The 27,432-nt window shown below is 40.7% G+C and overlaps 1 protein-coding gene across 3 annotated transcripts in view; it reads right to left on the bottom strand.

Annotated features, from left to right (window-relative positions):
• The window catches only part of mtmr2 (myotubularin related protein 2), a 79,846-nt gene extending 55,882 nt beyond the window's left edge, over nt 1-23,964 (bottom strand). For all 3 annotated transcript variants that reach the window (XM_080196964.1, XM_080196965.1, XM_080196966.1), the window contains exons 1-4: nt 23,792-23,964; nt 15,222-15,318; nt 7,856-7,931; nt 1,963-2,057 (exon numbers count right to left, since the gene is read on the bottom strand). In XM_080196964.1, coding sequence (XP_080053090.1) covers nt 1,963-2,057; nt 7,856-7,931; nt 15,222-15,318; nt 23,792-23,889 — 366 coding nt within the window. In that variant the 5' untranslated portion in view covers nt 23,890-23,964. The remainder of the gene's footprint in view (nt 1-1,962; nt 2,058-7,855; nt 7,932-15,221; nt 15,319-23,791) is intronic.
• Between the last annotated feature and the right edge of the window lie 3,468 nt (nt 23,965-27,432).

The raw sequence follows: 27,432 nt of genomic DNA, 5'->3' as shown, positions 1-27,432 counted from the left end.
CTTTATCGTGAGGGGGATAGAATATAAAAGCAGGGAAGTCTTGCTGCAACTGTACAAGGCACTGGTGAGGCCGCAACTAGAGTACTATGTGCAATTTTGGTCCCCTTATTTGTGAAAGGATATATTGGCCTAGGAGGGAATACAGCGAAGGTTCACCAGGTTGATACCGGAGTTGAAGGGGTTAGCTTATGAGGAGCGATTGAGTAGCTTGGGCCTGTACTCGTTGGAGTTTAGAAGGCTGAGGGGTGATCTTACAGAGACATATAAGATAATGAAGGGGTTAGATAGGATAGAGGTAGAGAGATTCTTTCCACTTCGAAAGGAAACCAGAACTAGAGGGCACAGCCTCAAAATAAGGGGGGGGGGGTCAGTTTAGAACAGAGTTGAGGAGGAACTTCTTCTCTCAGAGGGTAGTGAATCTCTGGAATTCTCTGCCCATTGAAGTGGTGGAGGTTACCTCCTTGAATATGTCAAAGTCACGGGTGGATAGATTTCTGTTCAATAAGGGAATTAAGCGTTATGAGGAGCAGGCAGGTAAGTGGAACTGATCCACTTCAGATCAGCCAGGATCTTATTGAATGGTGGGGCAGGCTCGAGGGGCTAGATGGCCTATTCCTGCTCCTATTTCTTATGTTCACACAATCCCCATATTCCTTTATGTCATTGATAGTTAGAAATCTGTAAGTGTCAATGACTGGCCTTCCAAAACCCTCAGATATAGAGAATTTCAATGACTCTCAACTCTGAGTAAAAATAAATTCTCCTCCTCTTAGTCCTAAATGGCTTCCCCCCTTTTTTAAATTGTGTCCCCTGGTTCTCGACTCCCCAACTTGTGGTAACATTTTACTGTGTTTATTCCGTCCATTCCTTTAAGTACTTTATAGGTTTCAATGAGATCACCTATCGGTCTTCAAAACTCTGGAGAATACAGGCCCTTTTTCTCCCCAGTGTCTTTACATACACCTCCTTACTTTTCTTACTACAAGGTAATATCTCATTTATCTGCACTGAAATTGATTTACTAATATGCCCATTCTGCAAGCTTACTAATGGGCTTGTACTGACTATCCCATACTACAAATCTCAATTTGATATTATTTAGAATTTTTACATTTTGATTCCAAAATATTGTTAACATAAATTGCAAAGAAAAATGGTCCCAAAAATGGTCCTCTAGTTCTGGTTTCCTTTCTAAGTGGAAAGAATCTCTACCTTTATCCTATCTAACCCCTTCATTATCTTATATGTCTCTATAAGATCACCCCTCAGCCTTCTAAACTCCAATGAGTACAGGCCCAAGCTACTCAATCTCTCCTCAGAAGCTAACCCCTTCAACTCTGGATTGGAACCCCAATTTTGACCATTTTACCCCATTCTCAGTTTTACAACCAGTTAGTTATTCATTCTGTTACTTGTCCTCTGATTTTGCATGCACTGAGTTTATTTATTATGCCGTATCTTATCAAAAGTCTTTTGGAAATCTAGATATTCAACATCTACTGTATCATCCTTGCCGACTCTCTCGCTAACCTCTTCAAATAATTCCATGAGGTTGGTAAAACTAGACTTTTTCTTTTGTAATCCATGCCAATGACTCACAGAATATTTCGGATTTCTGGATGTTTCTTATTTTCTCTTTTAGTTAAGATTCCACTTTTAGTTAAAATGTCCTACTACTGATAATAAGCTGACTGCATTAGTCCCCTAGAAAGGAATTTTACCACATTAATTCATCGACTTTCATTATACAACAAAGGAGCTATTCAATTTATGCATATTAACAGAAATTCTATTGTGACAAAAAAATCATATTTCCTCTAAGTTTTATTTTTTATTCCTGAATATTTCCATCCAGCTAAAGCCTTTGTAAAAAGTGACAATTCCCCCAAGTTTAAAAAAAACCTGGAAAGAAATACTGACCATTCCCAACTTGTCTAACATAACATATTTTTAACATATTACCCGTTCCAAGCTTTTGAAATAGAGTCTGTAGTTTGTAACAGTCAGTGTTCCTCTTATAGTGCCAGTGAAAGGGCAAATGTAAGTAACATCCTTGGCTGTTAAGACAAAATAAGTGGGTTATTGTTAAAAAAACTGCATGCAAATGTAACTACATTGAAAAATTAACACAGTAGATTACTTTTCACTATGCATAATACATCACAAAGCATTACCACAAGCTATTCACGATAAAGTAACCTTCATTTTATTATAATTCAAATTACAAATTAGCCAATAGCTAGTGAAATGAAGCCACAGGATTAATTAGTCTAACAGTACACTGGCAAATTCACAGTGTTATAGGGCAGGGCAACATTTTACTGCGCAACATTGTTTCAAACTGGCAGTTGCAATCATGCCCTCAACTTTATGACTAACAAGTCTACAGTAAGCTGCTTTGGATTCCTTTTCAGTATTACGTTCTTTTACAGTGATTATTGAGCCTTTGGCTTGAATGCATATGACATTGCTTTTTTGGCACACAGTCTTCTACACACTTACTGATGAAGTCAGTTACTGTAGTGGCACGCTTGTTCAGGCTGGTTGCAGAGATTTTAAACACTGAACAGTCCACTAACTCTAAGCAGTCCCATAGGAGATCATTCGATTCCTCAGAACATCATTACACAATTTTCTTTGATAGATTCTCCCACTTCCGTTTTTGCTTGTAAGCTGGGGGCAGGAAGACAGCCTTGTGGTCTGATTTGCCAAAATGTGGGTGGGCAATAGAGCGGTAGACATGTTTGATATTTGTGTAGCAGTGGTCTAAGTAGTTTGGGCCTTTGGTGGAACAGGAATTGTTGGTATCTTGGTAGGACGCTCAAGTTTCACCTGATTGAAGTCCCCGGCTATGACAAACAAAGCTTTGGGATGTTTCATCTCAAGGATGATCATTTCCAACCATCCAAACTCAAATGATCAGACTTCCTCAATGTATGAAGTATGCCTTGCGGTGTCATATCCAGAAGTGTACTCAACCCTCCCAGAAGTTCCAGATCCTGGGATCCTGGCAGTGCGCAGTGGGGAAAGGGGACACGATTGATCAGGCAGGCATGAGGGGAGGTGATATCAAGGGGGAGGTGGGGTGGGAGGGCTGATAATCTCCCAGTGCACTGACTGTGTACTTTTGTACAGCTAGTGCTTTAGACGCATGCACAGTGACGCACTCCAGTTGTCACAACTGGTTTCCCGGCATGAAAAAACTCCATCCACTTCCCCTACCAGTGAAAATCACACTTTGCCTCATTCTGTTTGCTAAGTGCGATAATATTTAAATTTTTCTCTCACCAAAAAAAATTGGGTCTGAAACTCTCCCGTATTCAAACTTGCTCGGTACTTAGAATATTTTGGTAAGACTGTCTCCTGTTTGTCTTTTCCACCAAAACCATTGTGACTTCTCTTAGGTTGTTTCTTATTTATAGAGTACTCTCGAAGTTTGTTTCCTTTCCTCATTTTCAAGAATTTTGACTGCGCTATGTTTAACATCTTCCCCTAAAAGTAATCAACATCTTCCTACTGTTTACTACCTGTCAAAGTTGGATATCATCTGCCAACATAAGCTTTATTAACATCCCTTCAAATTATTCATATATATATATCTAATCAATTCTGGTGTTTCATGCTGAACATCTCTTTCATTGTCTCCTTAACTCACTTCAGCCATTTGAAAAGCACGTTCTTTAATTTGTGTCACACAACTGCATGAGGTAAATTCCAAAAATACAATGTTGAATACTTTAATTCATCTATAATATATTTTCCAAATTTCCCCTGTTAACTGACTCAGTTATACTTTCAAAGAACTCTGACAGATCTGTCAAGCAAAATCAACCACTCATCAAGCCATGTTAACAATTAATGTCAGTGTTTTTTCTATCTTTATTCACTTCCAGAGCGCTTTATATTTTGACCACAACCAACAAGTCAACATATCCCTGGATTATTCTCCTGTTTCTTCTGAAGAGGCACCATATTCTCGTCTCTCCGGTTCCTTTTCACAACTCCTTTATTCAGTAAATTCCTTAAGATATTGAATGTCTTACAAATTCTGCAAGAGATCACAGCCTCAAATGAGGAGAGTGTGTCCTTCATGCAGGGAGCTTAAATGAATGGAATTGACTGATTACTTCAGCAAATCCAAAAGCAGACTGAAAAAAAATTATTGAAGGATAGATAAGGTATATCTGGGTGATATTTCTGGTTAGATGGACTCAACCTGTATGTATTGGCTGAATTGCTTGGGTGATGGATTTGGGTTACACTGAAATGCTTGAAAAAGATTCCATTCAGCCAAAGCTTATGAACAAATCTAAAACCTCAGGTTTTCACTTAAGCATCTATGTGATGATCTTTTCTGGTACTGTAAGTGCCAATGTAGTCTTCAATTAAATATTAGGAAGTTGAAAGTGAGCTAAAAATTATGAAAGTGTCAAATAAAAATTTAAAAAGATATATATATATATATACATACATACATACACACACACACACACATACACTTTCAAAAGTGTTTTAATTTGGCTTTTGAAAATTGTTGTAAATTGTTTTGAAAATAATTTGGAAAAACTAAACAGAAACCAAGTAGAATATAAATGTTTCATTGGTACAGCTAACTAAACATTAAGGACACAAGAACAGAAGAAATAGCAGGAATCAACCACATAGCCCCTCAGCCTCTACGGATATTCGGTAAGATCATAGTTGATCTGATCTTGGCCTCAAATCCACTTTTTTGTCTGATCTCCATAACTCTTAACTCCCCTCATTATAAAAGTATCTATCTCAGCCTTGAGAATATTCAATGACTCAGCCTTCACAGCCCTCCAGGTAGAGAATTTCAAAGATTTATTACCCTCTAGGAAATAAATTTCTCCTCATCTTCATCTCTAATGAGAGACCCTTCATCCTGAAATTATGCCCCCTAATTCCAGATTCCCTGATGAAGGGAAACTTTCTCTCAACATCTAACCTAAGTCATCTCAGTACTTGTAATCTGTAACTTAACTGCCATCTCAGTACCTTATGTTTCAATATGATGTCATTCTTCCAAACTCAAGTAAAGACCGAACCCACTCCATCTTTGCTCATAGGCCATCACTTTATCCCAAGAATCAGCCTAATGAACCTCCACTAAATTGCAATGTTAACGCAAGCCTATTGTCACACCAATAAACTTAAAAAAAATACAATATCCCTTCTTAAACAAGACAAAAATCTATACATAATACTCTAGGTGTCTCAATGTCCTGCATCGTTGTAGCAAGACCACCCTACTTTAATACTCCACCCTCTCAAAATAAAGGACAACATTCATTTGTCTCCCTAATTAGTTGCTGTCCATGCACCCAAATTTCTACTTCATTTATAATATAGATCCCTCTGTACTCCAGCATTTTCTAGTCTCTCTCAATTTAAATATGTTGTTTTCTATTCTTCCTATCAAAGTGGATATTGAACTCTACCAATATTTTTCCCCACTCAACTTACCTACTTTTTTGCAGATTGTGTCTTCCCCAAACTTGCTTTCCTACCTAAATTTATAACAACAAGAAGTTTGGCTACAATGCACTCAGCCAGCTTCTTCAACAAAGTCACTCATACAATATAGACTGTATACAGTTGAGGCCCTGTAATGGAGATCTGTGGCACAACAGTGGTGATAGCTTGCCAATTTGAAAAGTATTAATTTATCCAAATTCTTTTCTGTTAGTTAGCCAATTCTCTCCCATGCTAATAGATTATCCCCAACATCATGAGTAAATAATTTTTCACCTGGCACCTTATCCAAAGCCTTCTGGAGTTTCAAATACACTGGTTACTGGTTTCCTTTTGTCTAACCAGCTTGTTATATCCTCAAATAACTTAATAAATTTGACAAACATGATTTCCATTTCATAAAACCATGCTGACTTAATGTTCTGCCTGCTACCTCCCTAATTCATTCTAGCATTTTCCAATGCCAGATGTTATGTTAACTGGCTCTAGTTTCCTGTTTTCTGACATTCTCCTTCCTTGAATAGCAGAATTACACCAGTGGATTCCCAATGCACTGGGATCGGGCCACAATCTAGGAAATTTTGAAAGATTATAACCAATGAACCCACTTTCTCTATAGTCCCTTGTTTTGACCCTAGGCTGCAGGCCATCAGCCCCAGGCGACTTGTCAGCATTTAGTCTCGTTATTTGTCGACACTTTTTCTTTAGTGGTCATGATTATTATACGTTCCTCCGCTTTTCTACTATTACTGGGACATATTGATTGCCTTTTGTGAAATACTTGCTCAGAGTCCCTCTCATTTTCTATTTCCCAGTGTTAATTACCCAATTCTAAAATACCAATGTTGACTTTAACTATCCTCTTCCTTTTTACATGCATATAGAAGCTCTTACTGTGTTTTTATATTTCTTTACTTAAATTTATAAACCTTGAGAAATTAGGTGCATTGCACATGCTCAAATTGCTTAGAAGTACAGAATTAAGGGCAGTTTTGAGCTGTAGGTCCACGTCAGAAACAACTGGATTAAAACTGTCCAATCTCATTTTACATAAGAACCTGAAATAAAAGCAAACCACTGCAGATGTTGGAGAACTGGAATAATAACAGAACGTGCTGGAAAAGCTCAGCAGAATTGGCAGCATCAGTGGAGAGAGAAACAGAGTTTACATTTTAAGTCCAATATAACTCTTCCTCGATTTTTCCAGCACTTTTTGTTTTAATTACATAGGAACCAAATAACTGAGACAGAGAAGGCCTTCATGCAGTCTTGTTTAGATTGGAACTGAACCCAGGTTTCAGATGTGGACAGTGTTTAACCAACTGCACAACTTGTTCCCCATACCTATTATATCTCATCAATATTCTGAGTTAACATTCGGACAAACATTCGACCACGTGACTCTCGTGTTTCTAAATTTTGTTCTGCTAAGTTTCAATCAACAGTTTGCTTTATAAGTCACTGCGAGTGTACTTTACTGTTGACAGCCACTCATTCAAGTTATCAATCTCTATTCAATATTACACTAGCTTCCACATTAACTTGATTAGCATATAAATGTTTTATTTTGTTAATCCACAGGATGAGTGTGTCACTGGCAAATGCCTTGGAAAAGGTACCACCTTCTTGATTACAACAAAACAGTTCAGAGCCAACCACAAATGGAAGTGGAGTCATGCATTAGACAAGTTAAGGACAACAATTTCCTTCCAGAAATGACATTAGTGGCCCAAATGTGTTTTTACTTCATTCTGGTAGCTCCATGTCACCATTACTCTTATTAGTTTCTTATTCCGGATCTTATCAAATTATTTTTTGTGAGCTTCCACAGTGGGGTTTGTACTGGTGTCCAGATCATTTGTCAAAGCTTCTAGCCCAGCAACTAACAACTGTGCCACTACTTACCTGTTTATAAGAATAAATATGGATGAAAGGCACAGGCAGGATTTTTTGTCTCGGATTTGTTTGAAAAACTCTGCAATCCTGTTACTTTATAACAGTGCATCAACTTTAAATATTGTGAATCAGAGTTAGATAAATTTGGCAAAAAATGATTTAAGACTTTGAGGGGTTGACATATTATGTCCCAAATATCAAAGGCTAAATATATTCAATCTTTTCTGCAACAATCATATCTATATACTTCTTACTCAAAATTTTTATCAAGGTTTTTGTTCTTTAAAGCTTTTAAGAGCTCTGTAATTAAATATATCAATTATCTTCCTGCTGGTTAATTACAACATTAATAAGTTTAAGAAAAGCTCTAACCCAAGTCAATTTTCCTTTCCACAACAGCGTGCTTAAGAAACACATTCAGTTTGCACTATTGAGCTATATAATCGGAATTGTTCAGACATACCCATATCTTTCATGGATTCTCCTGGTAGCAATGGTGGTTCTTCCATTTGAGCCAGCTTATTGCCATCCCTTAAAACCTTAAAGCAGAACATGCAAACAAATGAGCTGACAGAATAGAAAGAATATTTTTGCTTCTTAATATTAGCACAAATTTTATAACCTACATATCCAACTTTTCTAAAATGAAAAGCATTTTATATTATTACGAGGAGCATCGAAATGAACTAGAAACACATATATTGAATGAAAAATATGATGTTAAATCATAATATTAAATTACCAGGATACAAATTCAAGACAAAAAAAAGTAAAGAATATAAGGCACAGCCACAACGTAAGCTAGAGAGTCAAAGCACTCTCAGAAAGAAATAATTAGGTGTCTTGGCATAGAGTTTCAGACAAAAGTCTTGGATAGCATCGGGAAGATGGTAATTGTTAGTTATTATGGTAGGTCCTGTTTTAAAAAATTGTAAAATAGGACAACAAATCACAACCTTAACCAGAGAACTTCAATTAACCAGGATAGGGGGTTTATGGCAAAAGCCAGAAACAACGATCTTACCAATATTTACCTTGACATAACTGCAGCTCACCAAAGACTGGCTGGGGCATGAAGTATATAGAACTTGAATTTAAGATCTTTTGGAAGCCCAGATACATAATTTGTATGGCTTCCCCATATCAATTTGAAAAGTTCTAGATTTTGTGGGATTTCTGCATTGCCCATGTTGCAGATTGGAACAACTTTACTGAAACATGTTTGTCTGCTAGATGCTTTCTTGGAATGCTAACACACCACGGTATTGGCAGGGCAAACTCCAATGGCCAGCACCTTCTCTCAAGTGCAGTGAGTTTAACATAATATCAGTTTTCTGGTAAACCGACAAACTGAAAGCAAAATGGATATAGCCTAGATACAAACAACGGTACATGATCAACTACGATATTGTATGACAGAGAGATCTCAAGGACACGTGCCCCATCCGTTCCCTTAGAGATGCTGAATGCTAGCCTGACCTTTGGCTTGTCAGGAGTATTGTCTTTGAAAATATAATCTAAGGGTTTTGGCACAGTGAAGCCGCAAAGCATGATGTGGCTGTTACTAAGGGTAAGGCCAAGTGATAAAAACTGGAAAACAAACTAGCCACAACAAATGCTGATATTTCACAGAACAATATCGCCATTGAAGGCTCTTGGACAAAGTTAAAGGATGGTACTTATACCATGGCATCTGAGGGTCTAGGATTCATCAAACAGAAGTACCAAGACAGATTCAACAACCATGACCAAAAGACAGACAAAGTTCTAGACGAAATGTGCGACACTCACAGAACTTACAAACCTGACAAGAAGTCAACAGCAAGGAGCACCAGATGCTCCTCACAAAATACATCCTGCAGGCCAAACTAAAAGAGAACAACGAATGGTGGGAAAACAAGGCTGATGAGCTTCAAGCAGCTGCTGATAAAAACCTGAAAACTCCACATGTAGGTCTGTTAATAGTCTATGGACCCAAAACCGACAGTCACCTCCTAACAAATAGGCATGAGATTCTTTCATTAGGCAGAGCACTTCAGCAATCTCCTAAACCAATAATTCACAGTGTATAATGACACCACTGAGTGACTTCCACAGCACCAGACTCTGGAAGAGTTTGTTCTCCATCCCCTTAAGTAGAAGTCAGAAAGGCCACAGAACAGCTTCCTATGGTTGTCAACAAGATCAAATGGTATCCCACCAACGTATTCAACTACCCAGGGTCTTACATGATTTGGTAACTCAATTTTGTCTAATTTGGAACAAGGGCACTGTGTGCTGAGACTACATAACTCAATCAGTGTGGCTTTCAAGCAGCTTGGCGAACAATGGATATGATCTTTACTGCATGTCAAATTCAAGAGGGTCCCAAGAACAGAATAAGAATCTCTGTATGGCATACATTAACCAGGCCAAGACCTTCGACACAGTAAACTGGGAAGCCCTGTGGAAAGTTCTATATAAATATGGCTGTCCTGAAAAAATGATCAACATCATTTGTTGGTTTTGACCAGCTTTATGTGAAATGGTACAACTCATCACATGCCTTTCCTATTACCAGTGGCAGCAAACAAGGCTGTTCATTAGTTCCAACTCTGTTTTCCATAAAATTCTAGGCCTATACATTCAAAGATCTTCACACAAAACAGCACATTCAATTCAGGACATATGACAACTTCTTCAGCTCGCAAAGGGTCAAGGCTTGTACAAAGGTTACCAAAAAGTGACTAGTGAACCTTTGGTCATTGACAAATATGATCTTGCAGCACAAACTCTTGAAGACATTCAGCTGCTTATTGATCACTTTGCCCTAGCCTCAGAACACTTTGGCTTGGTAATAGGTCTGACGAAGACAGCGATCTTGTATCAACCCATCCCTGGCCAAACACTCAAAGGCCCCACAATCACTATCAACAACACACCCTTTGTTCGGTGCAGATGTGTTGCTATCTTGGGAGTGTCCTCTTCAATAACACTATGCTGGATATGGAAACAATCCATTGCCTGGAAATGGAAAGTTCAGCATTTGGTAGGCTCACTCACAGATTTCATTAAAAATACAGATTTTGTCTCAGAACAAAGATCAAACTTTATCAGGCAGTGGTTCTTACATCACATGTTTATGCGTATGGGACTCGGTTAATCAACAGCATCACAAAGAAGCAGTCCATCTTTGCTGTTTGAGATCTGTACACCTGACACAGAGCATGATCATCAGAGTTCAGCTTCACTAGCTGATCGTTTCGTTCACATGGAAGATTCTCGCCTACCAAAGGCAGTACTCTACAGCTATCTGAGCACGGTAATCCACAACACAGAACATCCTAAAGACAATCATAAGACAATAAGACATAGGAGCAGAATTAGGCAACTCAGCCCATTGAGTTGCTCTGCCATTCAATCATGGCTGATATTTTTCTCATTCCCTTCTCCTGCCTTTTCCCCATAACCTCTGATTGCCTTATTAATCAAGAACCTATCTATCTGTCTTAAAGGAACTCAATGACCTGGCCTTCATAGCCTTCTGGGGCCAAGAGTTCCACAGATCTCTGGCTGAAGAAATTCTCTTCATCTCTGTTTTAAAGCACTGTCCCTTTAGCCTGAGGTTGTGCCCTGTGGTTGTAGTTTTTCCTACTAGTGGAAACGTTCTCTCCATGTCCACTCTATCCAGGCTTTGTAGTATCCTGTAAGTTTCAACAAGATCCCCCGTCATCCTTCTAAAGTCCAACGAGTACAGGCCCAGAGTCCTCAACTGTTCCTCATATACAAGTCCTTTATTCCAGGGGTCATTCTTGTGAACTTCCTCTGGACTCTTTCCAAGGCCAGCACATTCTTCCTTAGATACAGGGCCTATAACTGCTCACAAGACTCCAAATGGGGTCTGATCAGAGCCTTATACAGCCTCAGAAGTACATTTCTGCTCTTGTATCCTAGCCCTTTCAACATGAAAGGGCTTCTGGGGGTCCTTGTGCATAAGTTGCAAAAACCCAGTCTGCAGGTGCAGCAGGTGATCAAGAAGGCTGGCCTTTATAGCGAGGGGGATAGAATATAAAAGCAGGGAGGTCTTGCTGCAACTGTACAGGGCACTGGTGAGGCCACAGCTGGAGTACTGTGTGCAGTTTTGGTCGCTGCACTTGCGCAAGGATATTTTGGCCTTGCAGGGAGTGCAGAGGAGGTTCACTAGGCTGATACCGGAGATGAGGGGGTTAGACTATGAAGAGAGACTAAATAGACTGGGTCTGTACTCGGAGTTTAGAAGGATGAGAGGGGACCTTATAGAGACGTATAAGATAATGAAGGGAATGGATAGGGTAGAGGTGGAGAGATTCTTCCTGCTCAGAAAGGACAGCAGGACTAGAGGGCACAGCCTCAAGATAAGGGGGGTGCAGTTTAGAACGGAGTTGAGGAGGAACTTCTTCACTCAAAGGGTGGTGAATCTCTGGAATTCTCTGCCCATTGAAGTGGTGGAGGCTACCTCGCTAAATATATTTAAGTCACGGGTAGATAGGTTTTTGACAGACAAAGGAATTAAGGGTTATGGGGAGAAAGCAGGAAAGTGGAACTGATCCACTTCAGATCAGCCATGATCTTACTGAATGGCAGGGCAGGCTCGAAGGGCTAGATGGCCTACTCCTGCTCCTATTTCTTATGTTCTTATGAATGTTACCATTGCTTTTGCCTTCCTAACTGCCGACTGAACCTGCATGTTGACCTTAAAAGAATCTTGAACACTGACTCCCAAGTCTTTTTGTGGTTCTGATTTCCTATGCATTTTCCCATTTAGAAAATAATCTATGCCTCCATTCCTCCTTCGAAAGTGCATAATCTCATACTTTTCCACATTGTATTCCATCTGTCACTTCTTGGCCCATTTTCCTAACCTGTCCAAGTCCGTCTGCAGCCCCACCTGATTCCTCAATACTACCTGTCCCTCTATATAACTTTTGTGTCACCTGCAAACTTAGCAACAGTGCCTTCAGTTCCTTCCTCCAAATCGTTAATGTATATTGTGAGAAGTTGTGGTCCCAGCACTGGCCCCTGAGGCACACCAAAAGTCACTAGTTGCCATTCTGAAAAAGACCTCTTTATCACCCCTCTCTCCCTTCTGCCAGTCAGCCAATCCTCTATCTATGTCAGGATCTTACCCTTAACACCATGGGCACTTATTTAACAGTCTCCTATGCGGCGCTTGTCAAAGGCCTGCCAGAAATCTAAATAAATCACATCCACTGTTTCTCCTTTATCTAACTTCCTTTTTACCTCCTCAAAGAACTCCAACAGATTTGTCACACATGACCTCTCCTTGACAAAGCCATGCTGACTTAGTCCTACTTTATCATGCACTTCCAAGTACTGTTATCTTATTTTTAATAACGGACTCTAAAAATCTTGCCAATGACCGAAGTCAGGTTAAGCAGCCTATAATTTTCTGCCTGCTGCTTCACTCTCTTCTTAAACAGCGGTGTTACATTAGCTACTTTCCTATCCTCTGGTATCCTCCCTGCCTCCAGTGATTCCTGAAAGATCCTCACCAATGCCTCCACAATTTCCTTTGCTATTAGGGTGTAGTCCATCCAGTTTAGGTGATTTATCCACCTTTGGACCTTTCAGTCCCCAGAACCTTCTCCTTAGTGATGGCCACTACACTGACCTGTGTCCCTTGACTTCCTGGAGTTCTGGTATCCCACTGGAGTCTTCCACCGTGAAGACTGATGCAAAGTAACTATTCAGTTCCTCTGCCATTGCTTTGTTTCCTATTATTACTTCTCCAGCCTCATTTCCCAGTGGTCCAATGACTACTTTTGCCTCTCTCTCATCTTTTATATATTGAAAAAAACTTCCTATTTTCTTTTATATTACTAGCTTGCTTACCTTCATATTTCATCTTCTCCCCCTCCCCCCCTTAATCTGAAAGCTCACAGCTTGCAAACTGGATCCCAATCCATTGGAAAAAAATAACCCTAGCAAAGCCAATGCCTCCAGCCATCCCTCCAATACTGATTGCATAGACAATATTTGCAAACGGCTATGCAAATCAAGATTTAACCTAATGTCACACGAAACAAAATAACCTAATCTGTAAACTAGGCTTTTTTGATGAACATTCATCTGTCAAAGCAACAGGAGAATCCATCATTTTCTTGGTTATAGTTTCACAAATAACTCCTAGAAGAGGAGTTCATCATTCCTACAATCTTTTCTGTCCAATGTCTAGATAAAAAATAGTAAAGCCTAGAAATACTATAGATTTCTTATTCTGTACTCTGGAGTAAGTTACATGCCATTGTCTGAATTTTCCTATAACAGACTATGTATTATATATATTTCAAACTAAATTTAGGCAATTGGTTTTATTTTAAAAGACTAATTAATAAACAGTAATACTACAATGAAATATATAATCCCCTTCTTCAAATTCAATAATAAATCTGCAACTCTCATAAGCTCTTGGTAGAAGCTCAATTTTTGCATACATTGCCCACCGGAAGTTTAAGCTTCCCAGGTAATTCTCACAGAGGTCAGGGCATCAGGACTTCCGCAAAGGCCCAATGAGCATCTTCATTCCCATATCCAGTCACCAACAATCCAGCGACTGGAAGGTTTCGGCCAATAATACATCCATAGCGACAACTTCCCCTCTCTTTTTTAAAAATGAGCCTTTACAAGTGCAAATAGAAAGTACAAACACTTCATCAAAAAGAGTATGCACTCAAAGTTTTATCCTGCATCTAGGATACAGAGATGAGTCTGTAAATTGAAGCAGGCATCAAGTAAAATCACATTGTTCTATTTTGCACATTTGTCAACAAGAACCAAGTCTCCTTCAAAGCTTTGGCAAATGCCACTATCTTGCAAGCAATTAGAAAGGGATCACCCACAGTGGTTTGTGTAATAAGAATCCAATTAAATAGAACTGGATGTGTTGTTTTCCATTACAATTATATAGGAAAATATCACATTTATCTAGGAAAATGTTACTTTTTTTCTCAAGGCTAACAGTAAGAATGTGCTGTCAGAAGCCGCAGATTGAAAGTACAATCCAATTTCTTAGCCAGCAAGTTTACAAGTACTGTAATTTAAAAGGAACAATCAATGCTTGCACTAGCTTTGGATTATAGTTTCTTTCCTATAAAAAGACCAAAGGAAATTGACAATTGGTAGCAATAGTACATATTTTATCTCAAAACTATTTTATGCCAAAGCCTTTAACTTCTGCAAGATGAAGAAATCTATTGTACATTTCCCGCAATACTTCACAATTAATGAGTGGTTCTAAAAGTCAAACTCTACTTGTTAAATTAAGTTGAAATCACATATAAAAAATACTTTTTGTTCAAATCTTAGCAATATAATTTTTCTCCATAGCTCCATTCATACACATGGATTCCTGTATTTCTCAGAGCCTAGTCAACCATTATAGGTCTGATTTAAGACTGCAACATGGCTCACCTAGTTAATATTCTTTAAACAGGAGGATTTTGCACATATTTTGATGCCTGCTTAAAAGAGGACTAAGCTATGCAGCTTCTAGAAAAAATAATTGCTAGATATGTAAACGTACTCTGACTGGGCATAAATCCAGTATAACACTTAGTTGACAGTCACAGTATCTAAGTTCTCAATTGCTACTAACCATGCAGACAGTACTGAACAATAATAAATAAAATTCTGTGGTCCCTTATTAAATGCTCCAAATGAATTGTGATCATTTAATTGCTAGGCTACTACAAATAACAGTCAATCCAACATTTAAAATGAGTTTGTTGTCATGTACGTGAATATATAAATCAACATGACAGAAAAACACATTTTAATATACGGTTACCTACCCTGAAATCTGTAGAAAAATCTGTAGGACAAATAGAATCAGAAGACATAACGGCAGTAGTCTTGTACACAGTTTGCTCAGATACAGAGGAGGAGGTACTGTGGAAAGAAAGGACAAAAATAGTTAAAGTGCACTCAATACCAAGGTGTCCAAATTCATATAGTATTCACTTGTATAAAATATATCTCAGTTCCAACTGATGTTGATTCAATGGCATATAAACCAGTTGCAGTATATCATAACTGCTTTCAATATAGACCAGCAATGATCAACTGTCTCAACATTATGTGCATGCTGAATATCAGAAGCAGTGTGCTATTAGACAACACTAAAGAAACCTATAACCAACAATTCATGATTTATCTATTCAGCAAATGTTCAAAGGTTTGCAGTCCTTCCATATTTGGCAGCAAATGGTCAGGGGCAATTAAGCAATGAATCGATAGAAGGTTCCATGAATATTTTCATCTTCAATGATGGTAGTGCCCAGCATGTGTGCACAAAAGACAAGGGTAAGGTATTGACAACCACCTTCATTCAGAAGTGTTGAATTCTTATTCCTTCTTTGTCTCCTCCTTAGGACCCCAACATTACAGAAGCCAGTGTTAAGTCAATTTAATTCATTGCATGTGACATCAAGAAAGGGCTGGTCACAGAGGACCTAGCAAGATTATAGCCCCTAACAACATCCCTACTGATAAAGATTTAAAACTCCAGAAATAGCTGTGCTTCTAAATAGACTGTCATAATACATCAGGAACAGTGCCATCTACCCAATGTGGAAAGTATGTATCAAACCCACAGAAAGTAGAACAAATCCAACCCAGTCTATTATCATCTAATAAACCAATTCTTAATTAGCTAAAAGTTGAAGGAGTCAAACCAATGCCATCAAGTAGCATTCACTCACCACTAAATTGCTCACTGATGCTCTTTTCGGTTCTGTCAGGATCACTCCACTTCAGAGGTCACTATAGCCTTGACTCAAACATGGTCAATAGAGCTGAAAGTCCAAGATCAATGTAGCATTCAACCAAGTTTGGAACCAAGGGCAACCATTCCCCGCTAGTAAAACTGAAGTCAATGCTGGTCAGGGGATTCCATTCCGAACACAAAGAAAGATGTTCCTTGGAGGCCATTACCTTAGAACATTAGGTGGTGTCACAGGCCCAACCATTTTCAAAGACCTCAATGATCTACTTATAATGTCCCAAAGGTGAGAAATGACGATGTTTGCTGATGACTTCAGAGTTCAGTTCTATCTGCAATTCCTTTGTTAGTGCAGCAATCCAGGCTTGCATATTACAGCATCTAGTAACTACCAAGCTTAGGCCGATAAGTGACAAGGGACACTTGTACTGTACGAGCGCCAATGACCATCTCCAAATGGGTCTAATTAACATGTCTAATGACTTCCCCGTGATGTTCAATGACATTCCCATTGCAGAATTACCCACTAACCTCCTGAGGGAGGGGCAGGGGCACCAATGACCAGAAACTCCAATCACACAATACTGTGGCTACAGGAACATAACAGAATTAGGTATTCATCTCCAGAGTCTATAATTGCTTACCACTAACAAGACCCAAGTCAAGAATATGATAAAATGCTCTCCATTTACATTGCTGGTGCAGCTGCAATACAAGTAGTTCAACACTATGACAAAGCAGTCCACCTGATCAGCAATCTATTCATTAGCTTGTACAGCCACTCCCTCTACCAGTACACCATGACTACAATGTGTGCTACCTACTGAATGCAACTCATCAAGACTTTGACGACTAATAAACCCAAAGAAAAAGGACTAAGACAGCAGGTACATGGAGCTACCATTAACTCAATGTAGTGATTATAGAGCTGTGAAGGTCAAAATCCTTGAACTCCCTGCCAAAGAGGGCTATGAGAAAACGCTCAATACATGAACTGAAATGATTCAAAAAAAAAGACAGCTCACCATCACTTTCTTATGATCAAGAAGGACTGATAAAAATGTTGATTGTGCAAATCCAAATGGGAGAAATAACCTAAAAAGATCCAAGTAACTTCACAAAAATTGATCCCTCTCAACACAGGAAATCATACTTACTACAACTTAACAAAGAAGCAAATAGAATAATTTCTGCTCAATAAAATATGACCTGTTTGTTACAGTTCCACAAACATGGGGCACCTTTCAACCTCTTGCTCAAGTGGCCATTCTTCATGTTTGTGTCTACAAACTATGATTCGAAGTGAAGTGGACATCAAAATTGGGCCAGTGTCCACTTACATGCTTTCTAGCATGCATCCCCAAATTAGTCAAGTAACTTTCACCTTCTTCTGACCATGAAGGCTAACTGCAGAATTGCAACTGCTGCTTCACATTTAATCAACTAAATCAGGAGGGAGTTAGAATCAAAGTAGGTGATCAAGGAATCCGTTTAGGTGTTCTGCATCTTCTTTTCCTCAACCTAGGAGATAGATCAAAGGAAATTCCGAACATTTAGACCCAATACTTTGGAGTCGTACAAAAAATATTTACAATATTCTTGTCAAATTTCAGTCTTATTGTCTTGCGTTGGAATTTAATATTGGTAGCATCATGCGACATGCTTTTGTATTTACAGTCATTCTATCCAGATGATATTTAAGCTTCACTTTTGTAATAATTTTTGCTTGTTCACCTCTTATTTTTTCTACTTAAACACGCATTTCTTAGTCAGCATATACATGTGTGCTCATCTTAACAAACTTGCTGTTCACCTTATTTCATGAATTTCCCAACTTCAACCTTCAACATCAAAAATTATCTCTCTTACTCTACCAAATTGATCTTCTGTCTATGTTATTTTGAATCTTCATAATTGGAACTAGAGCCCTAGAATCCCTACAGGAGGCCATTTGGCCCAACGAGTTTGTAGTGATCAAAATCCCGCTTAGGCCCTATTCATGTAATCCCACACATTTACTCTGCTAATCCCCCTGACAATAGAGTCAACTTGGCATGGCCAAACAACCTAACCCACACATCTTTGGACTGAGAGGGGAAATCAGGGCACCTGGAAGAAAACCTAAGCAGACACGCTCTTTAACTTTGTCTTGCCAAAATAAAATCCAAGATCAATTCTACACTAATTCCCGTACTGAAATCAGTATTCTTAACTTCAATATTCACCATCAGCACTGCTTTCATTTCAACTCTTTCTAATCCCAGCCAATACTAACATATTAAATCCTTTGATACACCATATAACCTTGGACAGTGTGTTAATCAGCCTAGTATTTTAGTTAACCAACCTAGATCTTCTTACTTTGAATTTTAATTCTTCAATTTTAACCAAGTATGTTAGTTGAGGCCACGGAGAATTTTTGCTGCTCCTTGGTCAATCTGTCATTACTCTTCACATCTGATAATCAGTGTTGTTATAATGGATTATATCATAAGATTTCTACAGCAAGGTTTAGCTTTAGAGCAAGATTAATCATAACTGCCATTGTACTATCTTATAGCTTACTTAGAAATTTTACTTGATTAATTTAGTTTGCAAAAGTACATTGCATAAGTTAAATGTGATGTTGCAGAGAATGCAATACAGTTCAATTTCTTTTGATACAGAATACGTATTAGTAGTGGTGTCTCATTACACTTACAAATACAGATTAGATTTATAATTTACATTTCAAGTCATACATTCTCCGGTACATATAGCCCAAGGGACTTTGCATGAGTTCCAGCCACTCAGCGTACTATGGCAAAAGGGCTTTAGTGCATCTCTCACCACGTAGCCCTGGACCTTGGAATGAGAGTCTGCAACATTCAGACGTGGACAGCTCCTGGCACTGCAAGACCAACACATTTAAGACAGGCCAACTGAGGGAGTTGGCAGCATGAAAGCCAGTTCGATGGAACACAGCTTCATCAGAGTACTTATGAATTTGATGAGTGATGAAATTCTAAGTGATTTAAGGGTCCTCTTTTCTAAAATATAGTCAAGCTTTGCACTTAACATTAACTTGTGATTTATTTCAGAGTTAACCAATGGTAAACAAGCTGCCTGCCAGTGGAAGCTACATAATTCATCAGATGACTAGTTAGAACTGGGTACCTGGTCAGCTAGGGCTGACCTGCTACTAATAGAAACAGGAGGCTTTATCCAATGCTCTGAGTAAGCAGCATGGAGGCCAGCTTAATGAGTATAGCTTCGACAGAGTACTTGATTCAGAACTGAATGAGGGAATTCAGTGCTGTGAGGGAGAGTGTGCTGCTCTGGTCTTTTAATAGACAAGGAGTAGTCAGAGAGGGAACAAGAGACCCGAGATCAAGAATATTATATAGCTGAATGGGTAGATAATTGGTTGGTGAGTTTTATGGGTTTTTTCCCCTCAAAATTAGGGTAGCACACACAAGAACACAAGAAATAGAAGCAGGAGTCGGCCATTACAGGCCCTTCAAGTCTGCCCCACCATTCAATTCAATCATGGTTTTTCTATGTTGGCCTCAGCTGCTTTCTGTGCCATTTCCTCAATCTATCAAATCTTTATCCACCTTGACTTTGAATATTTCTAATGATCCAGCCTTCACTACCCTTTGGAGTAAAGATTCCCAGAGATTCACCACCCTCTGCGAAAAGAAATTTCTGTACACCTTAGTTTTAAATACCAGCTCTTTACCTTGTAGTTATGTCCTCTTGTTCGACATTCTCCCACTAATGAAAACACATCACCATCCACCTGTCAAGTCCCCTCAGGATCGTGTATGTTTGAATAAGGTCACTTCTCACTCTTCTAAACTCCAAAAAATACAGGCCCAGGCTATTTAGTCTCCCTTGACAGGACAACCCTTTCATCCCAGGAATTAGCCTGATAAATCTCTTTTGGACTGCCTCCAATGTTCCTATATCCTTTTTGGGTAAGGGGACCAGAACTGTACACAATATCCCAGGTGAGGCCTCATCAATACCCTGTACAATTGCAACAAAGTCTCCCGATTTTTAAACTCAAACCCCTTTGCAATAAAGGCCAAAATGCCATTTGCCTTCTTGCCTGCTAGGTTTTTGTGATTCATACACTAGAACACCTAGGTCCTCTATACTTTATTACCTAAATGGAGCGAGACTGCAGATGAACGATCTGTCTTTTGATTCCTCCTACTGAAGTGCATGACCGCACACTTCCCCACATTAAACTCCACTGGCCAGGTTTTCACCCGGTCACCCAATCTATCTATATCCTGTTGCAAAATCACAATATCCTCATCACAACATGCCTTTCCACTATTTTTGTCTCATCGTCAAATTTAGAAACCTTACATTCCTTAAGGTAGTTTAAACTAGGACTAGGCAGAAAAATTCATAGCTGGACTAGTTTAAGTAGTTAAACTACTTAACATAACTACAAATTCAATTGCAACTCATATTTCAAAACTTGAAATCTAATTAGTTAAAGAAATTGCAATAGTGATGGCAGGACAGATGATATGTTGCAGCTATATTATGTAGGTTCTGATGGATAACAATGTAATCCACGACAACCATAGCTGTGATAAAGTCTGCAGCTCAAGAAACCTCAGCTCAGAGTTGATCAGCTGGAACCTAGGTTTGGGACACTGCAATGCATCAGGGACAGAAATGTTGTCTGCACACTTTGTTCCAGGAGGCAGTCACATTCTTAAGTTAATACTTCAGATTTGGTTTATGATCAGGGAGAGGAGGATGTTACAATGTGTGAAGCAGGTGATGAGATCCAGGGAGAAAGACTGGAGGAATCTCGGTCCTTGCACTTTCCCAACAGGTATGAGGCCCTTCCAGCCTGTGTGCACAAGAGCAAGGTTGGCAGGGAAAATGAGCAACCTGACCACAGAATGCCTGGGCGTTGTCAAATTTGGGATGAAATCGTTCTTTTAAAAATACCGATCTACTAACCAAAACAAAAAGTGGTTCAATAATCCCAAATTAGAGGCATTGACTCTCCATCTAGATTTGCCAACAAGTATTTTGATTGATGCCTTTTGGGTAAACTGAAATGTAGCTAAATGATGCACCAAGTTGGTGGCATAAACCTTTCACCAATTGTTTGACGATGCAAATACAGTACCATGCTACTGACAATGGCACCAACTTGACAGGACCCAGTGCAGCACGGAATGCAATGGCATACAAAAAGCAATTCTGGAGATCTGGATTTATATCTCCAGTCGTCTGGCTTGAAGAATGAACCATTCCCTGTCATATATTGCTGAAGTAATTTTCTGTTCCTATAATGATGCATGACATTTGAAATTACACTTGCCTGACATTTCTTTTCAAAAGACTGATTGTTTCCTGTCGGGGGGGGGGGGGGAGAGAAGAGGAGAGAGAGATTGTGGCAGCCTATTCAACATGATTTTTTTCTCTTGTGGTTCCAATTTGGAGAATTTTATAATTCACTTATTTATCTTCATACTGAAAGTATCTATATGTTCAGATGAAATCTGTTATGGTCCCAGGCCAAATTGCTAAGTCTTTGTTACAATCCAGGCTAGGGATCAGTAACTTCTTGTTTAAAGTAGGCAAAGTTTGAAATCCCACTGCTAAGAGAATAAAGCAATAAGTAATGAAAAGTTGATTGGGGTGTGGCAACTTCCTTGGTTATTAAATTTACTCAGATTGCTCAAGAATATGGATATAAATACATCAAAAATACATCACCACAGCTACACCTTTGGCTAGTAAGTGATTTCCCATGGGCAACAATGGTTTCAAGGTTTAGCAATACTGTCACACTATCTTGGTTCGGTAGCAAGATATAGGTATGAACATCACGTACTGAATAGGGCCAACTAAACAGCTCACAAGCTCAAAGACCTTTGTGGAAATAAATGTGTTAAATCAACTTCATAAACACAATCTATGAAATCAGAAATATCTGTAACAGTAATGAAATTGGGTGTGAAATACAGAATAGTTCAAAATAAAGTTATATTTTAGACAAGACGTTATGGAGAACAAGAAATTACTTGAGAAAGTACCAACCCGTGACAAGTACACTATTAAACAAACACAAATAATGAAATAACTTATGTAAAACAGCGCAAATCTATTTGACAGCACAAGAGAATGCAAACTAGCAAGAAAGCTGATAAGGACTTGTAACTGGAATGCAATTGATTAATAGATAAGTGGGGGATGATAAATAAAAAGCAGGTTTAAAATCACACCAACTCACATGAGGGTTATTTATTTCTCCCCAGTCACTTGTTCAGTTACAAACATTCACACTGTAGTAGGCACTAAGATGTAGCATTACCAACATCTTGACAACAGCCTTCCACTGAATGCATGAGTTTGAGAACTGTGCAAAATACAGATTATTGTTTTTATGTTCTAGTATCACAACAGAAAGCTTCTATTATTGACCATTCCTGATATGACAATAAAAAGATGTCTCAGATGCCACCAAAACCAATGAAGATACCTCACACAATTTGAAGCCTTCCACTGCCTTTCAAAAGACAGTTAACATTTCAATCAATTCAAAGTTTAAACAAATGATAGACTAATCTTGTGAAGATGTAATAAAACTGCTCCAGCTTCTTGCATATGAAAGGATTCACATTTGAACTTCTTATGCTGGGAAACCAAGACACTTCAACACAACTATTATTCTATGCAAAATACCAATTCAGGTATAAACAACAACCAGCCACATTCAATGAGTACATCAAAACTGAATCATGAGTAAATCACAGGATTCAAATAATATTTCAAGAGAACTTTGGTTTGTACATCAGTTTATATGCAAAGGTAAACTTGGATAGCTAATCAAACCATTCTTTACTGTTTCAGGTTATAAACCAAGAAACATTGACTTTAAATGAGTTGATATTTGACCAATTGAGAGGGTAAACTTGTCCGGCCATACCATAAACCTAGATAGTTCCATGCTTCACTGTTGCTTTCATCTGAAAGCTTATCTCAGCCAGGCCAAATAAATTTACATTACAATGAGCTCTTACATCACGAGAACCAGCAGAGTGGACAAAAGTTACCTAAATAAGGATAAGACAATAAGGAGTATTGAGAAAGGGTTTATATTTAATTAAAGCACGATTGATGTGGTGATTTCATTCACCCCAACCTCCTTTCCCACAGTTAGCTCCCCCCTCTTAACCACCCCCCCTCCCCCGGCCCATAACCCCCCACCTCGGCTCCCGCCCTTCCCACCTACCATCCATCCCCACTTCCTCAGCTCCCGGGCCCCCACCCCCCTCAACTGCCTGCCTCCCCCTTGGCTCCTCACCCCCCCCCCTCGACTCCCCAACCCACTCTGTTCCCCTCTCCTCGGCTCCCCCCTCCGACCACCCCCCACTTCCTCAGCTCCCCACCTGCACCTCCGTCCCCTCTCCTCACTCCATCCGCCCCTCATTTCCTTCTCCCCCTTATTCCTCCTCCCCGCCTCACTCTCCCACACCCCCCACATCCCCACCCTCCACCCCACCATCTCCCTCTATCCCCATCTCTCCCCCCATCACCCACCTCTGCCCCCGATCCCCATCTCTCCCTCCATCTCAGACTCGGATATTTTTCTCTCCGAAACCGCTCCGGGTCTCTCACCTGCTGATGGATCCAGCGCTGGGCGGCCTCGAGTTGGACCCGCTCCCCTGAAGCGACCGCTTGGATCCGATACTGTCATAACTGGCACTTTTCTCCATGGCTGAGGCAGAGCCGCCGTTCCCAGGGCTGAAGAGAGAAGCTTACCGACACAGGCAGCTCAGCAACCAGCCATCTCCACCCAGTCTGCACCGCGAGAAAACACACCTCCGTCTGCCGGGGGGCGCTGTCGGGGGCAGGGCCGGGGCTGGCAGAGGGCGGGAAAATGGGCGGGGCTAGATCCCCGGAGAGATGTAGGTCCAGAAGGAGCGGGGCCGGGCCCAGCAGAGGGCGGGGTCAGGTCGGACAGCGGCGGGGAATATCCCCAGGGGGCGGGGAAGGCCCAGGAGGGGCGGGGCCAGGGCAGGCAGAGGGCGGGACCAGGTCGGACAGGGGCGTGGAAATGGGCGGGGCTGGATTACCAGGGGGCGGGGGAAGTCCAGCAGGGGCGGGGCCAGGTGGGACAGGGGCGCGGAAATGGGCGGGGCTTGATCCCAGGGGGCGGGGAAGGTGCAGCTGGAGTGGGCCGGGGGCTGTCAGGGGGCGGGGCCTCGGGGGGGGGGCTGCCAGGGGGTGGGGCCTCGGGGGGGGGGGGCTGTCAGGGGGTGGGGCCTCGGGGGGGGGGCTGTCAGGGGGTGGGGCCTCGGGGGGTGGGGCTGTCAGGGGGTGGGGCCTCGGGGGGTGGGGCTGGCAGGGGGTGGGGCCTCGGGGGGGGCTGGCAGGGGGTGGGGCCTCGGGGGGGGGGGCTGGCAGGGGGTGGGGCCTCGGGGGGGGGGGGCTGGCAGGGGGTGGGGCCTCGGGGGGGCCGGGGCAGCAGGTTGCGTTGCTGGGTGCAGAAGTAACTGCTGTGTCAATGCCCGAACCAGCCGGGAGCGCTGCTTGCTCAGTGCAGGAACTGCTGCAAGTTTGAATGTTGTCTCATGAAGAGGTCAGAGGCTTATATCTTTGGCATAATATCTCTACAGTGCAGAGGAATGACTGCACTCTGTCAAAGTAAAAAGTCTGACAACACCAGGTTTTAGTCCAACCGATTTATTTGATAATACTCAAGCTTTCGAGGGGACTGCCTCTTCGTCAGGTGAATGGAGAGTAACTTATCCAGGCTTTATTCCCCCACCATATCCATGTAACCCCGTACATTCACCATGGTTAATCCATCTAACCCACACATTTTAGGACACTAAGAAGCAACTTTCCAAGGCCAATCCACTTAACCTCCACATTTTGGACTGTGGGGGGAATCTGGAGCATCTGGAAGAAACTCACACAGACCCAGGGAGAATGTGCAGACTCCACACTGACAGTGACCCAAGCAGGGAATGGAACCCGGGTCCCTGACATTATGAGACAACACCAGGTTAAAGTCCAACAGGTTTATTTGGTAGTAAATGCCACTGGGGTAAATGCCAGTCCAACTCCGGCATCTCCACATCAGAAATTGATAGCCAAATTACACATACATGAGGACGGCTTCAACCGGGATCTTGGATTCCTGTCACACTATCTGTAACCCCCACAACTTGCCTAAGCTTGCAAAATCTCACTAACTGGCCTGGCTGGAGACAATACACATCTCTTTAACCTGTGCTTAACCCTCTCTCCACTAACATTATCTGTACCTTTAAGATTTGATTACCTGTAAAGACTCACATTCCAACCATTATCTTGTAAAATGAGTTTGTGTCTATATATGCCCTGTCTGTAAACACAGGTCTTCACTCACCTGAAGGAGTAACACTCTGAAAGCTCGTGGCTACCAAATAAACCTGTTTGGCTTTAACCTGGTGTTGTGAGCCTTCTTACTGTGTTTACCCCAGTCCAACGCCAGCATCTCCACATCATTGTTCCTTCCATGCAGATGCTATACTTGGAGTACTGTGTGCGGTTCTGGTCACCTCACTACAAGAAGGATGTGGAGGCTATTGAAAAGGTGCAGGGGAGATTTACAAGGATGTTGCCTGGATCCTTGCTGGGGAGGGAGCTAGGTCTTTTCTCTCTGGAGAGACAAAGGATGAGAGGTGACCTGATAGAGGTTTATAAGATGTTGAGAGGTATAGATAGGTTGGATTCTCAGAGGCTATTTCCCAGGGCTGAAATGGTCGCTATGAGAGGACACCGGTTTAAGGTGCTGGGGAGTAGGTACAGAGGAGATGTCAGGGGTAAGTTTTTCACTCAGAGGGTGGTGAGTGAGTGGAATTGGCTGCTTTCAGTGGTGGTGGAGGTGAACTCGCTGGGGTCTTTTAAGAGACTTCTGGATGAGTACATGGGATTTAATGGGATTGAGGGTTATAGATAGGCCTGGTAGGTTGGGATTTGATCAGCGCAACTTGTGGGCTGAAGGGCCTGTTTGTGCTGTAGTGTTCTTTGTTCTATTATTAAGAAAGCCCAACAATTCCTCTACTTTCTCCGGAGACTAAGAAAATTTGGCACGTCTGCCATAACTTTCACCAACTTCTACAGATGCACCACAGAAAGAATTTTTTCTGGTTATATCACAGTTCAGTATGACTCCTGTTTTGTCCAAGACCGCAAGAAACTACAAAGGATCATGAATGAAGCCCAGTCCGTCACTCAAACCAGCCTCCCATCCATTGACATTGTCAACACTTCCTGCTGTCTTGGAAAAGCAACCAGCGTAATTAGGGACCCTGCACACCCCAGACATTCTCTCTTCCACTTTCTTCTGTCAAGAAAAAGAAACAAAAGTCTGAGATCACTTACCAACTAACTCGTAAACAGCTTCTTTCCTGCTGCCATCAGACTTTTGAATGGGTCTACCTCGCATTCAGCTGATCTTTCTCTACATCCTAGCTGTGACTGTAACACTACATTCTGCACTCTCTCCTTTTCTTCCCTATGAACAGTATGCTTTGTATTGTGTACAAGAAACAATATGTACACTAATACATGTAACAACAATAAATCAAATCAAACCAAATAGTTTCCAGAGAAATCAATGTTAAAGCCATAGTCAGGTTCCTAAGGAGAAGTATAGCTTGGAAAAATCAATGTAAAACTTGAAATACTGCACCAATGTGCAGCACTCTGCTATCCTAGCTGAAATAACTTACAAAGTAAAATAAATTACTGAATATAACAAATAATGTACACATTTTAAATTGTTGCATTGACTGCAGGCTTCTTCCTTGCAGAGACTTCTTTAAAACACTAAGTTTACAGCAGGTTCCTCAAACACAGGTACAGTATAGTACATACCAATACCCCTGTAAATGAAGTAACTCCTTTAACAAAATTTCACAGCAGTTCCTCAGGATTGTACAAGAAACTTGAAGCACAAAACTTACAGAACAGAAACTGCACAGTTCACCAGAAGAAAGTCCATGGAGTTTCTGAACTGATAGAGGGTACAGTGCAAAAACAATTCCAAATATGAAGTCCAGTTTAATACGGGGTGGAGAGAGGTAGGTAGGTTACCTGAAAATGCAGCAAAATGTCAATGTTCCTTGAATGTGCAGAAAGGTGCCAACACAATCACAAGCTACACCCCACTCAGAACTCTGGGCCTGATTGTGTGGTGGTGTCATCATGTCAAAGTTGTGATGATGTCATCGCACTGCTCCCACCCATTAAAATGGGAAACCTTG

The sequence above is a fragment of the Carcharhinus amblyrhynchos genome, chromosome 10, assembly GCF_965287045.1.
Source record: "Carcharhinus amblyrhynchos chromosome 10, sCarAmb.v2.hapA, whole genome shotgun sequence".
NCBI classification, from domain to species: Eukaryota; Metazoa; Chordata; class Chondrichthyes; order Carcharhiniformes; family Carcharhinidae; genus Carcharhinus; species Carcharhinus amblyrhynchos.
The sequence above is the reverse complement of the archived record's forward strand: the minus strand, read 5'-3'. Positions and strand labels throughout refer to the sequence as shown.